At 41.8% G+C, this 15,562-nt stretch overlaps 1 protein-coding gene across 1 annotated transcript in view; it reads left to right on the top strand.

Moving 5' to 3' along the window:
* LOC109904414 (thrombospondin type-1 domain-containing protein 7A) overlaps positions 1-15,562 on the top strand; it is a 186,675-nt gene that overhangs the window by 128,685 nt on the left and 42,428 nt on the right. Inside the window, exons 18-21 of the mRNA XM_031788785.1 lie at positions 5,109-5,250; positions 5,486-5,601; positions 5,798-5,915; positions 12,627-12,772. Coding sequence (XP_031644645.1) covers positions 5,109-5,250; positions 5,486-5,601; positions 5,798-5,915; positions 12,627-12,772 — 522 coding nt within the window. The remainder of the gene's footprint in view (positions 1-5,108; positions 5,251-5,485; positions 5,602-5,797; positions 5,916-12,626; positions 12,773-15,562) is intronic.

Genomic DNA, 15,562 nt, shown 5'->3' with positions numbered 1-15,562 from the left:
TGTTTTAGCACCTATTTTATCCCTTTGCAATATTTCCGATATTTTGTGTTTTCTGGGTTTGGTTAGGAGCAAAGTAAAGTCCATCTCAGTAGGTGGACCAGTGCAGGACTATTCTAATCTGTTATATTCTGAGGCTGTGGTGCTGAATACACTCAAAACAAGCGTAGACTGCTTAAAGGGTTAACTATTACCTGAAATACCTGTTGTGCTACTCACCGTGGATCTTTGTCTCACACCTTAACATATAATAACTGGCCAATCATGCCAAGTGTCAACTTTCTATTGAACCTGTTTCAGCCATATTCCCATGTTCAGAAATGTCATTCACAGCAGAGCTCTTGTCAGCAACTTTCACTTCGGGTTTGCACCAATTTACAGTTTTTTACATTCGCCAGGACCCATTTCTCAATACCTAGTTCAATTCTTGAAATCTCTTCACACAGTTCTCCTAACCAACTTTCAGCTTGGCACAGCATTTCACATCTAAAATGCACTAAAACTACCAAAACACTTCATACATGTCTCAAATCAACACATTTTTCCATAATACAAGCAAAGGTTGTTACCCAACAAGCACACTTTGTCACTCATAAAAACATGATCTAAAAAACACTAACAACAGGTAGCATTACACAATGTTTTCTTTTGTAATATGTCTTGACACCTCTCTACTGTTTAGAATCCACTGCAGTATATGTTACAGGAATGAATCAGACATGATACAATATGCATCAATATGTTTTATGTCATTTTTTGGCATTGAGTGATTCCAAAATACAAGACTTTGTATACACACCATCTACCGACACAGATACAGTAGCAATGCTAGTCAACTATGTCTTCTGCATTTGGCCACAGGTTCTCATCCACACCATCTTACGTCATCTTGGGCAATACACCTGGGAAATAATATTTTGGCATGCCTGGTCCATCCCTGGCAATCTTCTGCAGATATGTCCAGGCATCCAGCATTCATTGCGTCCAGGAGGGACATTTGATTATGTGGATGGTGGTCATAAACCTTCCACCTCCATAAGGAAAATAATTTCTCTATGGGGTTGAGGAATGGAGAGTAAGGTGGGAGGAGAAGTGACACCATCGTGGGATGGGCTGCAAACCACTCTGTGACTGCATGGGAGTGGTGAAATGCCACGTTGTCCCATACAATTACAAATGTTGGCCGATTTCGCATCACTGCAACCCTTTCCTCACCTGGCACAACCTTCCATAGAGGTCATGCAGGAATGAAATGAGATGCTTGATGTTGTATGGCCCCAATTAGCAGTTTGTGTAACAACAATCCACCAGAGGATATTGCTGCACACATTGTGATATTGTCACCCCTCTGGCCTGGGACATCCACTGTGGCTCTTTTACCAATCACATTCCTTCCTCACCGCCGTGTTACTGGCCAACTTGAAACCAGCCTCATCCACAAAGATGAATATGTGGGGTGTTTGCCTGGCTTCAATCTCCATGACTCTCTAAAATAAATCCACAAGGCAACATAATAGTTAGGCTATTACGGTTGTTTACATTATGCCTAAAAACATGCCATGGTGTACCTCTGCTCTGTTCGGTTTTGTTCAAAACCAGTTCTGTATTTTATACTCATCTTACCTGGACATATTTGTTCCTGAGTAGCTTGACTCGTTCAGAGTTCCTCTCAAAGGGGACAGTGTACAACTGCTTCATTCTGACTTTATGTTTCAGGACTCTAGAAATAGTTGTTCTGCTTACATTGTGAATATTTCCAAATGTAATGTTGTCTGCCAACACTGTCCCAAATCTCTGTGAGTTTTATGTCATTGTTTCTGATGACCATATCAACGATTGCAGTGAAAATCCTACCTCTCCCGCCTGTGGGAGGTAACTGTTGGGTCCTAAGCAGAAATACAAAAACAATGACACATAAGTGGGTTTGGAGGCTTTTCTCAACTGACTTCTGTAATGTGCAGTTCAGTCAGATGCCCTTGTAGAATGTACATCTCACCTGTTGTTTAGCCGGAAAGATTTGCAGATTTGTCTGCACTCTCAGACCAGCCTCTCTCATTCATAGACCATGATTTATTACATGATCACTTATAGTAGCCATAATCTCATCTGAGACTACAGCTCTTGATCTTCCTCTCAGTCTTCTTCCACCACGCATACATACTCCCCCCCCCCCCCTCCCAGCCACTCTTCTTCCACTCTCAACCACTTCTCTATCTCTGTCTGGGTCCATGTTAAAATTACAATACAGCATTATTCCTAAAATATCCCCTTCTGTATAGATGGTAATGATATTGAAAGACTAACACCTGGGTAGGTGTTCAGCTACAATGGGAATCAGCCTTGGTTGCTCTAATTGTTTTGATAGTATTTCATTTTGTAGATTTGGAGTATATTTTAATAAGGTATTGCTGTATAAATGTAGCTAATTGGAGTATATTTTAATAAGGTATTGCTGTATAAATGTAGCTAATTGCTGTCTTTTTCAATTTTGTGTTATGTTAGGTTTTGAACTTAAGTTTAACAGTTTTGAAAAGAGTATGTATGGTTGTGTCTGAGTGAGAAAAGAACTCATGAAATTTGAAAGATGTAGTCATTGAATGCATTTTGTGCCAAAGAAATGAAAAATGAACCACAGTTTAGCCCACATAGACTGCTGTTGTGCTCACTGTGTGAAGAGTTTTGAAAAAGTGACCTAAGTATTGAGGAATGGGTCCTAGCGATTGTAACAAAAAAACAAACAGTAAACGATGGCCATTTGGTACATGTGATTCCCCTGTTGGGCTCTCACCAGTTTAGAATGATGTCATTGGTAAGTGTGATTCTCCTGTTGGGCTCTCACCAGTTTAGAATGATGTCATTGGTAAGTGTGATTCCCCTGTTGGGCTCTCACCAGTTTAGAATGATGTCATTGGTAAGTGTGATTCTCCTGTTGGGCTCTCACCAGTTTAGAATGATGTCATTGGTAAGTGTGATTCCCCTGTTGGGCTCTCACCAGTTTAGAATGATGTCATTGGTAAGTGTGATTCCCCTGTTGGGCTCTCACCAGTTTAGAATGATGTCATTGGTAAGCGTGATTCCCCTGTTGGGCTCTCACCAGTTTAGAATGATGTCATTGGTAAGTGTGATTCTCCTGTTGGGCTCTCACCAGTTTAGAATGATGTCATTGGTAAGTGTGATTCCCCTGTTGGGCTCTCACCAGTTTAGAATGATGTCATTGGTAAGTGTGATTCCCCTGTTGGGCTCTCACCAGTTTAGAATGATGTCATTGGTAAGTGTGATTCCCCTGTTGGGCTCTCACCAGTTTAGAATGATGTCATTGGTAAGTGTGATTCCCCTGTTGGGCTCTCACCAGTTTAGAATGATGTCATTGGTAAGTGTGATTCCCCTGTTGGGCTCTCACCAGTTTAGAATGATGTCATTGGTAAGTGTGATTCCCCTGTTGGGCTCTCACCAGTTTAGAATGATGTCATTGGTAAGTGTGATTCCCCTGTTGGGCTCTCACCAGTTTAGAATGATGTCATTGGTAAGTGTGATTCCCCTGTTGGGCTCTCACCAGTTTAGAATGATGTCATTGGTAAGTGTGATTCTCCTGTTGGGTTCTCACCAGTTTAGAATGATGTCATTGGTAAGTGTGATTCCCCTGTTGTGCTCTCACCAGTTTAGAATGATGTCATTGGTAAGTGTGATTCCCCTGTTGGGCTCTCACCAGTTTAGAATGATGTCATTGGTAAGCGTGATTCTCCTGTTGGGCTCTCACCAGTTTAGAATGATGTGATTTGGTAAGTGTGATTATCCTGTTGGGCTCTCACCAGTTTAGAATGATGTGATTTGTTAAGTGTGATTCTCCTGTTGAGTTCTCACCAGTTTAGAATGATGTCATTTGATAAGTGTGATTCTCCTGTTGGGCTCTCACCAGTTTAGAATGATGTCATTGGTAAGTGTGATTCCCCTGTTGGGCTCTCACCAGTTTAGAATGATGTCATTGGTAAGCGTGATTCTCCTGTTGGGCTCTCACCAGTTTAGAATGATGTGATTTGGTAAGTGTGATTATCCTGTTGGGCTCTCACCAGTTTAGAATGATGTCATTTGTTAAGTGTGATTCTCCTGTTGAGTTCTCACCAGTTTAGAATGATGTCATTTGATAAGTGGGATTCTCCTGTTGGGCTCTCACCAGTTTAGAATGATGTCATTTGGTAAGTGTGATTCTCCAGCAAGGCTCTTACACATTTAGGTGATGTCCATTTGGTATGTGTTATGTTCTTACTGGGCTCTCACCAATTTAGTGTGGTGCTCCGGTAAGGCTTGCACCAATTTAAGTGCTGGCTATTCAGTATGTGTTATTATCTGGTGGGAGAATAGCTAGGATTTTTCCTTTGAAATGAATGGAGGGAAAGAGAGAGGGAGGATGACTTTCAGCAGGGAAGATGATCTCATGCAGCTCTAAATAGCATGCTGTGACCAAGGTATTATTGGAATATCTCTGGTGGAAGGGGGGGACCTGTGTGTGTGTATATCTGTGTGTGTGTGCGCGTGTGCGTGTGTGGGAGCGTGTGTGTATGGGAGAGTGCTGTGGAAATGTGTGTCTGTGAAACGTGCATGAAAGTATGAGCGTGTGTGTGTGTGTGTGTGTGTGTGTGTGTGTGTGTGTGCCCGTGGTGAACCTCTAGTGGGAAGAGGGGTCAACCGTGTCATGTGCCCTGCCATTGCCCTTCCCAGGTTAATGATCATGGATATGGAATATGTGGCTGTATAAGCAGGGGAAGACAGCACTCCAAATAGAAATGGTCTGAAAACACCTGAATATACCAATTTATCTTGTAGGGGTTGGTTGGGGAAAATAGACAGAGGTGGAAATAGACAGAGGGTAATGTAGGGGAAAATATATATTCATGGAAAACCTTTTTCAATTTGCTGGTCGGAAAGTGGTAAATTCACTTTTACAGGGTTTCATATTTGGTTCGCATCAAACGTCAAACTGAAAGCGGATTTCCTGACTTGCTTTAGGTCTAGGCCAGGTTATTGTAAAATCATTTTGTGACTACGACTGATGTAGAAAGGGCTTCTTAAATGAATCTGTTTGATTAATTGATTGACTTCTTCTCTGATTTAAGCCATGCAACAAAATCAGCACTCGGGATAGGACAGCATACCCCGTTCGTCAACCTGGAGAGGGAAAGCTGTGCCCCAACACCACAGAGACCGAGCCCTGCAGCCTCAACAGCAACTGCTATCACTACTCCTATAACATCACCGGTAAAGCAAATGTCAGCCTGGATTACTGCATGCGATGGATGGTACCAGAGCCAAATATCAATATGGAAATATATGGCTCTGGATGGTAAATAGAGAATGTGATCTTACATCAAGTATATATAGACCGCATGGCATTTGATATGAATTAAGTGCACTCCAGAGGAAAAGGGGTTGGGAGGTAGGCAGTCTCCTTTTTCACCTCACGTTTCTTATGCTATTTTGTTTTTTTATGCAGATTGGAGCACCTGTCAGCTGAGTGAGAGAGCTGTGTGTGGTAGTGGCATGAAGACACGCATGCTGGACTGTGTACGAAGCGACGGCAAGTCTGTCGACCTCAAGTTCTGTGAAGAGGTCTGTGTTCTTCTCTTTCCATTCCAAAGCTCATTGGTGATTAATGAGAGCGATTCTTCTGTCGTCAGAGTCCAGACAGGTAGCTGTTGGTGTGTTGCCTGGGCGACTTGGAAACAGCGAAGAAGAAGAAGAATCTCTCATTCTCCACAAATGGCCAAATAAAGTACTTTTCTTTTTGTTTTCTTGTCTCTTTCAGCTGGGGCTGGACAGGAAGTGGCAGATGAACGCTTCCTGTGTTGTGGAGTGTCCCATCAACTGCCAGCTATCTGATTGGTCACCCTGGTCCGAGTGCACACAAACCTGTGGACTAGCAGGTACGTCACCATCTCCTTAACCCACTCTTTGTGACAAAAATATGATTCCGTGTTAAAATGCTGGGAATGCGTTCAAGGCTAATCACATCAAATTCTGAAGGTATAGCCATAAATCAAAGAAATAATAGAGAACTGATTAAGTGGTCCATTCACCTGTCTATTTCACCTATCAATTTTATATCGATCCATGGATAGTGGGTAGTCTGTGACTAGAAGTCATTTGACTAATTATCCATCCATCCACATGAACTGGGTGGTTCGAGCCCTGAATGTTGATTGGCTGAACGCCATGGTATATCAGACCATATACCAAGGGTATGACAAAGCATTTTTTGACTGCACTAATTACATTGGTGACCAGCTTATAATTGCAATAAGACACCTCAGAGTTTTGAAGTTGGAAGTTTACATACACTTAGGTTGGAGACATTAAAACTCATTTTTCAACCACTCCACACATTTCTTGTTAACAAACTATAGTTTTGGCAAGTCAGTTAGGACATCTACTTTATACATGACACAAGTCATTTTTACAATAATTGTCTACAGACAGATAATTCACTGTATCACAATTCCAGTGGGTCAGAAGTTTACATACACTAAGTTGACTGTGCTTTTAAAACAGCTTGGAAAATTCCAGGAAATGATGTCATGGCTTTAGAAGCTTCTGATAGGCTAATTGACATAATTTGAGTCAATTGGAGGTGTACCTGTGGATGTATTTCAAGACCTACCTTTAAACTCAGTTTCTCTTTGCTTGACCTTATGGGGAAATTAAAAGAAATCAGTCAAGACCTCAGTAAAAAGATTGTAGACCTCCACAAGTGGTTCATCCTTGGGAGCAAATTCCAAACGCATGAAGGTACCACATGCATCTGTACAAACAATAGTACACAAGTATAAACACCATGGGACCATGCAGCTATCATACCACTCAGGAAGGAGACGCGTTCTGTCTCCTAGGGATAAACATACTTTGGGATAATCGTACTTTTGGAGAAATGTCCTCTGGTCTGATGAAACAAAAATATAACTGTTTTGCCATAATGACCATCGTTATGTATGGAGGAAAAAGGGGGAGGCTTGCAAGCCGAAGAACACCATCCCAACCGTGAAGCACGGGGGTGGCAGAATCATGTTGTGTGGGTGCTTTGCTGCAGGAGGGACTGATGCACTTCACAAAATAGATGGCATCATGAGGGAGGATAATTATGTGGATATATTGAAGTAACATCTCAGTCAAGAAGTTAAAGCTTGGTCGCAAATGGTTCTTCCAAATGGACAATGACCCCAAGCATGCTTCCAAAGTTGTGGCAAAATGGCTTAAGGACAACAAAGTCAAGGTATTGGAGCGGCCATCACAAAGCCCTGACCTCAATCCCATAGAAAATGTGTGGGCAGAACTGAAAAAGTGTGTGCTAGCAAGGAGGCCTACTAACCTGACTTAGTTACACCAACTCTGCCAGGAGGAATGGGGCAAAATTCACCCAACTTATTGTGGGAAGCTTGTGGAAGGCTACCCGAAACGTTTGACCCAAGTTAAACAATTTAAAGGCAATGCTACCAAATACTAATTGAGTGTCTGTAAACTTCTGACCCACTGGGAATGTGATGAAAGAAATAAAAGCTGAAATAAATCATTCTCTCTACTATTATTCTGACATTTCACATTCTTAAAATAAAGAGGTGATCCTAACTGACCTAAGACAGAGAATTTTTACAAGGATTAAATGTCAGGTATTTTGAAAATCTGAGTTTAAATGTATTTGGCTAAGGTGTATGTAAACTTCCGACTTCAACTGTATATGGCCAATATACCACGGCTAAGGGCTGTATCCAGGACACTGCGTTGCATCAAGCGTAATAGCAGCCCTTAGCCATAGTATATTGGCCATATACCACACCTCCTCTGGCCTTATTGCTTAATTATAGCACTGTATATCGTAGTATAGGGTGTGGATTTGCAGGAATGGTGGGTAGTCTGTGAGTCATTCCTTATTACTCATAGCGCTGCAGGTTCACAAAGCTACTGATCAACAGCACACACAGCTTTGAAACAGCCTCTACTCTGAGGTAATGGCTGAAACGAGAAGCATTTTATGATGTGAGAGAGAAACAATTGTGAGCCTTAAACCAACTGAGAGTAATGGGGGGGGGTGGAGGAAAGAGGGAGTGATGATGATGTCCTCATGTGTAATCCTACAGGATCAGAGGATTGATTGGCGGTCCATTAAGCCTGTGTGTTCTGGGCCTGAGGGACCACTCTGCCACCCCAGGAGTCCTTCAGAGCACTGGCCAGTGTCATAGTTGGCCAGGGAGCAAATCCAGGCTGAGATATGAAACCAATACAGGCTCTAGCTATTGTGGTAGCCATAAATCTGTCCCCAGGCAACGTGAGGATTTGTCACAGGATAGAGTAGCAGCAGGTAAACCACAGGAAGAGGAGAGGAAGAGAACAGCTTCTCACACTCACTACTTTTCTTCCTGGTGTTGATTGTTTATCTAATTGTCGGATGGCAGGACACAATTACGTTGAGTAGCTAATATCTGTTCCTGAGCCAGGTTCTAGTTTTTTTCTAAATTAAATGGAGACACCTAGAAGCACCAATGTGTCGTATCAATCAGTGCGATGTAAACACAAACACAGGCACTCGGCGCGCGCACACACGCAGACACACACACCTGAGTTAAAATACAATTTTGGCCATTTCAATTACTTTCAAAGACATTTAGATATGTTATATTATTCAATTTGGAAATATACTTGGAAATCATTTGACAATACTTTCAAATCATTTCAATAGAGGTAGTTTATTTTGAAAATACTCAAAGAAAAATAAGTATTTCATAATAAATACTCCAATGTATTTGAACCCAGATCTTTCACTCGCAAGCAAGCACGCACACACACACACACACACACACACACACACACACACACACACACACACACACACACACACACACACACACTAGTTTCCTGGGAAATATCAGACCTGTGTGCAGCGATAATGTGTCTTCCTTGGCAAAACACTGATAGCGACAGCTGGCACTAGCTTCCCCCTTGACCAGCGGCCCACCCAGTCACACACTGCTCCTCATCCCAAAACCCACCGCTACTATAGACAACCTGTTGAGTGAGTAGGTGAGTAGAGAGACAGGACCGGAGAGCATAGAATCAGAATCCCATTGGAGAATAATAGTTACCCTTGGTGTATGCAATAGTGAACCTCCCCTTGAGTGAACAACCTTCAAAAAAAGCAGAGGAGGGAATCTCAGGAAAACCCTGACTGCTGATTAAAAATAGCTTTGAAGGAAGGAGAGAACCTCTATGGGGACAGCAGATCCCCTCTCTATGGGGACAGCAGATCCCCTCTCTATGGGGACAGCAGATCCCCTCTCTATGGGGACAGCACATCCCCTCTCTATGGGGACAGCACATCCCCTCTCTATGGGGACAGCACATCCCCTCTCTATGGAGACAGCACATCCCCTCTCTATGGTGACAGCACATCCCCTCTCTATGGGGACACGCATCGTGGCATGCATCACAGTGTGTTCACTAGAAGATGAATTGGCAGCTGTGTGAGACTAGAGACTAGCTGCAGGCTACACCAAGCCTGGGGGACTCCATTCTAATTGTGTTCAACATTAAGGAGAAGTATATGCCTCCCAGGTCCTGTGCGTGTGCAGTCAGCCTTAGAGAAAACACTGACACATGGAGATATCAATTACTTCTACAGCGAACAAATGAGAAGGAAAGTGGAAAATGTATATTAAGGAGAGGGAACTTTATTTGATGTAGCATCAACTGAATTTGACTGGTCAACCCTCTGACCCTGGTTCCTCTCTAGTGGAGTTAGGAGTATAGTAGAGGTCTGGTCAACCCTCTGACCCTGGTTCCTCTCTAGTGGAGTTAGGAGTATAGTAGAGGTCTGGTCAACCCTCTGACCCTGGTTCCTCTCTAGTGGAGGTAGGAGTATAGTAGAGGACTGGTCAGTCCTCTGAGCCTGGTTCCTCTCTAGTGGAGGTAGGAGTATAGTAGAGGACTGGTCAACCCTCTGAGCCTGGTTCCTCTCTAGTGGAGGTAGGAGTATAGTAGAGGACTGGTTAGTCCTCTGAGCCTGGTTCCTCTCTAGTGGAGGTAGGAGTATAGTAGAGGACTGGTTAGTCCTCTGAGCCTGGTTCCTCTCTAGTGGAGGTAGGAGTATAGTGGAGGACTGGTCAGCCCTCTGAGCCTGGTTCCTCTCTAGTGGAGGTAGGAGTATAGTGGAGGACTGGTCAGCCCTCTGAGCCTGGTTCCTCTCTAGTGGAGGTAGGAGTATAGTAGAGGAATGGTCAGCCCTCTGAGCCTGGTTCCTCTCTAGTGGAGCTATGAGTATAGTGGAGGACTGGTCAACCCTCTGAGCCTGGTTCCTCTCTAGTGGAGGTAGGAGTATAGTGGAGGACTGGTCAGCCCTCTGAGCCTGGTTCCTCTCTAGTGGAGGTAGGAGTATAGTGGAGGACTGGTCAACCCTCTGAGCCTGGTTCCTCTCAAGTGGAGCTATGAGTATAGTGGAGGACTGGTCAGCCCTCTGAGCCTGGTTCCTCTCTAGTGGAGGTAGGAGTATAGTAGAGGACTGGTCAGCCCTCTGAGCCTGGTTCCTCTCAAGTGGAGCTATGAGTATAGTGGAGGACTGGTCAACCCTCTGAGCCTGGTTCCTCTCTAGTGGAGCTATGAGTATAGTGGAGGACTGGTCAACCCTCTGACCCTGGTTCCTCTCTAGTTGAGCTATGAGTATAGTGGAGGACTGGTCAACCCTCTGAGCCTGGTTCCTCTCTAGTGGAGCTATGAGTATAGTGGAGGACTGGTCAGCCCTCTGACCCTGGTTCCTCTCTAGTGGAGCTATGAGTATAGTGGAGGACTGGTCAGCCCTCTGACCCTGGTTCCTCTCTAGTGGAGCTATGAGTATAGTGGAGGACTGGTCAGCCCTCTGAACCTGGTTCCTCTGTTGCTTTCTTCCAAGGTTCCTTTTTTTCTGTGGAGTTTTTCCTGACCACTGTGATTCATCTTTTTTAATCCTTGGCTCTTTGGGGTTTTCGGCTGTTTATCTTTAAAGCACTTTGTTGCATCTGCTGACGTAAAGAGGGCTTTATGAAATTAAATTGAATTTGATGAAATGATTTGAGTTAGGAGGGGAGTCATTGTGACTGTGAAGGAAATACTGTGCAAGGGACATATGGCCTTTAAGAGTTAAGTACCCGGTTAGAATGAATGGTCCTGTAGGCAAGCACTGTGGATTGATGGTCCTAGGCCAGGTTTGTGGATGGATGAGACAATTATATTTTTTGTTATTCAATTGTCATAGTGCTTATAGTTTACAGGACCTAGTTTCTTTTCTGTGGTGGTTTTTGAAGTGGTATGCATTACTGAACGTGAATGTTTTGTGTCATTTTGGGATCGCTACCTTTTAAGTATGCAGTAGGCAGAAATACAAAACCATGCTAGTTTCCCATGCTAATTGAGTTACACCATGTCTATCCCCCGGGCCCCTCACTTAACATGCAGGGTGCATTTTTAGTAGAAGGAGCAATCCTTCCTGTCCCCCCTTACCCCTTCCCCTGACATTACACAGTCTCTTCAATTTCATTTTTAAGCAACAGAAGATTATGAATATTCAGAATGACTACGGGCGTCGGAATTACAATCGAAAATGCACCACAAGATTAAATCATTTGAAGAGGGACTTGCAGAACTTGGAGGGAGAGAGAGAGAGAGTTATTAAGTTACATGAGATAATGGTGTAATGTGATAGTGATCTTTTACAGTGAAGCCCCTAAAAAGGGCCTCAGATCATTGTGATGGAACTGGATATGAGTCCTATACATGATAGAGTATTTCTGGGGGTGTCTATGATTTTGTTACCACAAGACCCTATTCTCTACTTAAAGATCTTAAAAGACTCCCAATCTTTAATGACGTTACAAGACTGTATTCAGTCATGACTGGTTGGGGACCACATTTTTGGGATATGTTTTCATATTTTGAGAAAATATATATATATTCTAGCACAAAAAGAACACATGCTTTTGAAATGGAGTGGATTGTATTTCTGTTTCAGCCACTATACATCGTTTTGTTGACTATCCCCAAAAAACAAATAACTAATTCCATTTTGACAGGGCCTTGGACACTCAGAAGTATGAGATATCTAAAATGACTAGCGGCACATCTGTAAATTCACTCTGGCTTTCTACTCCAATTTCAAAGCACTCTCGTCTGAGTGTGCCAGAGTGCAGAATAACTGATGAATTTACGAATGCGCAACCCGTTGAATATGGACGGTGTCATTAAACGTTGGCAAAATTGTGTAATTAAATTGTTTCCAGCAGCACTAATGCTCTAGACAGCATGAAAACAGCCTAACCAGCTCTGCTAGGGCGAATAAAATGGTCAGGGTGAGGTGTTCTCTCATTTGTTTCTGGAAGTTGCTAGCAAGCTAGCCAAAGTTAGCCAGTTAGCTTGGGTGCTTGACAGCTGTTGTGAGGTCAGAGCACTCGGATCAACCCTACTCCAGTGTGCGCTCCGAACACTCCGAGAGCAAAACAATCTGTCAATGCTCGCAATTTACGAACAAACCCAAAGTGCACTTTGACAAACAGGAGGCAACTTATAAATGCACACTTTGTGGGGAAAAATCCATCATTAACACTTTCCTCTCTCCTCTTCAGGAAAGCTGTGGCGCAGGAGAACCGTGCTCCAGGTGCCCCAGGGTGATGGGCGATCCTGCCCCCCTCAGAGGGAACAGTGGAAGCCTTGCCCCGTCAGACCCTGCTACCAATGGAGATACAGCTCCTGGTCAGAGTGCAAGTCAGAGGTGAGACCATTCAAAACCACAACCTCCATCATATAGTCCTGTCTATCCTGTACTGTAATGATATATTGGTAAAAGCAATTCCCAAATGAACATGTTTCTCTATCTTTTAGTGAATATGTGGTATTATCCATCAGTGATCTTACGTCCCATGAAGACTTGTGTTTCTCTATGCCTGTCATTTACCTCCATGTTATTTCATCGTCATCCACAGATTCCCCTTTCTGTCATCCATTATTTTTCTTCAGCAATAACGAAAAATGACATGTTCACCCCATACCCAATATAAAATAATATGTTCACCCAATATAAAATAATATGTTCACCCAATATAAAATAATATGTTCACCCCATACCCAATATAAAATAATATGTTCACCCCATACCCAATATAAAATAATATGTTCACCCCATACCCAATATAAAATAATATGTTCACCCCATACCCAATATAACAATAATATGTTCACCCCATACCCAATATAACAATAATATGTTCACCCCATACCCAATATAAAATAATATGTTCACCCCATACCCAATATAAAATAATATGTTCACCCCATACCCAATATAAAATATGTTCACCCCATACCCAATATAACAATAATATGTTCACCCCATACCCAATATAACAATAATATGTTCACCCCATACCCAATATAAAATATGTTCACCCCATACCCAATATAAAATAATATGTTCACCCCATACCCAATATAAAATATGTTCACCCCATACCCAATATAAAATAATATGTTCACCCCATACCCAATATAACAATAATATGTTCACCCCATACCCAATATAACAATAATATGTTCACCCAATATAAAATAATATGTTCACCCCATACCCAATATAAAATAATATGTTCACCCCATACCCAATATAACAATAATATGTTCACCCAATATAACAATAATATGTTCACCCAATATAACAATAATATGTTCACCCAATATAACAATAATATGTTCACCCAATATAACAATAATATGTTCACCCCATACCCAATATAACAATAATATGTTCACCCCATACCCAATATAAAATAATATGTTCACCCCATACCCAATATAACAATAATATGTTCACCCAATATAAAATAATATGTTCACCCCATACCCAATATAAAATAATATGTTCACCCCATACCCAATATAACAATAATATGTTCACCCCATACCCAATATAAAATAATATGTTCACCCCATACCCAATATAACAATAATATGTTCACCCAATATAACAATAATATGTTCACCCAATATAACAATAATATGTTCACCCAATATAACAATAATATGTTCACCCAATATAACAATAATATGTTCACCCCATACCCAATATAACAATAATATGTTCACCCCATACCCAATATAACAATAATATGTTCACCCCATACCCAATATAACAATAATATGTTCACCCAATATAAAATAATATGTTCACCCCGTACCCAATATAACAATAATATGTTCACCCCATACCCAATATAAAATAATATGTTCACCCCATACCCAATATAAAATAATATGTTCACCCCATACCCAATATAAAATAATATGTTCACCCCATACCCAATATAAAATAATATGTTCACCCCATACCCAATATAAAATAATATGTTCACCCCATACCCAATATAAAATAATATGTTCACCCCATGCCCAATATAACATAATATGTTCACCCCATACCCAATATAAAATAATATGTTCACCCCATACCCAATATAAAATAATATGTTCACCCCATACCCAATATAAAATAATATGTTCACCCCATACCCAATATAAAATAATATGTTCACCCCATACCCAATATAAAATAATATGTTCACCCCATACCCAATATAAAATAATATGTTCACCCCATACCCAATATACAGTGCCTTGCGAAAGTATTCGGCCCCCTTGAACTTTGCGACCTTTTGCCACATTTCAGGCTTCAAACATAAAGATATAAAACTGTATTTTTTGGTGAAGAATCAACAACAAGTGGGACACAATCATGAAGTGAAATGACATTTATTGGATATTTCAAAAAAAAATTACAAATCAAAAACGGAAAAATTGGGCGTGCAAAATTATTCAGCCCCCTTAAGTTAATACTTTGTAGCGCCACCTTTTGCTGCGATTACAGCTGTAAGTCGCTTGGGGTATGTCTCTATCAGTTTTGCACATCGAGAGACTGACATTTTTTCCCATTCCTCCTTGCAAAACAGCTCGAGCTCAGTGAGGTTGGATGGAGAGCATTTGTGAACAGCAGTTTTCAGTTCTTTCCACAGATTCTCGATTGGATTCAGGTCTAGACTTTGACTTGGCCATTCTAACACCTGGATATGTTTATTTTTGAACCATTCCATTGTAGATTTTGCTTTATGTTTTGGATCAATGTCTTGTTGGAAGACAAATCTCCGTCCCAGTCTCAGGTCTTTTGCTGACTCCATCAGGTTTTCTTCCAGAATGGTCCTGTATTTGGCTCCATCCATCTTCCCATCAATTTTAACCATCTTCCCTGTCCCTGCTGAAGAAAAGCAGGCCCAAACCATGATGCTGCCACCACCATGTTTGACAGTGGGGATGGCGTGTTCAGGGTGATGAGCTGTGTTGCTTTTACACCAAACATAACGTTTTGCATTGTTGCCAAAAAGTTCAATTTTGGTTTCATCTGACCAGAGCACCTTCTTCCACATGTTTGGTGTGTCTCCCAGGTGGCTTGTGGCAAACTTTAAATGACACTTTTTATGGATATCTTTAAGAAATGGCTTTCTTCTTGCCACTCTTC

Source organism: Oncorhynchus kisutch, linkage group LG14, assembly GCF_002021735.2.
Source record: "Oncorhynchus kisutch isolate 150728-3 linkage group LG14, Okis_V2, whole genome shotgun sequence".
Taxonomy (NCBI): domain Eukaryota; kingdom Metazoa; phylum Chordata; class Actinopteri; order Salmoniformes; family Salmonidae; genus Oncorhynchus; species Oncorhynchus kisutch.
This window is presented reverse-complemented; position numbering and strand designations above follow the sequence as displayed.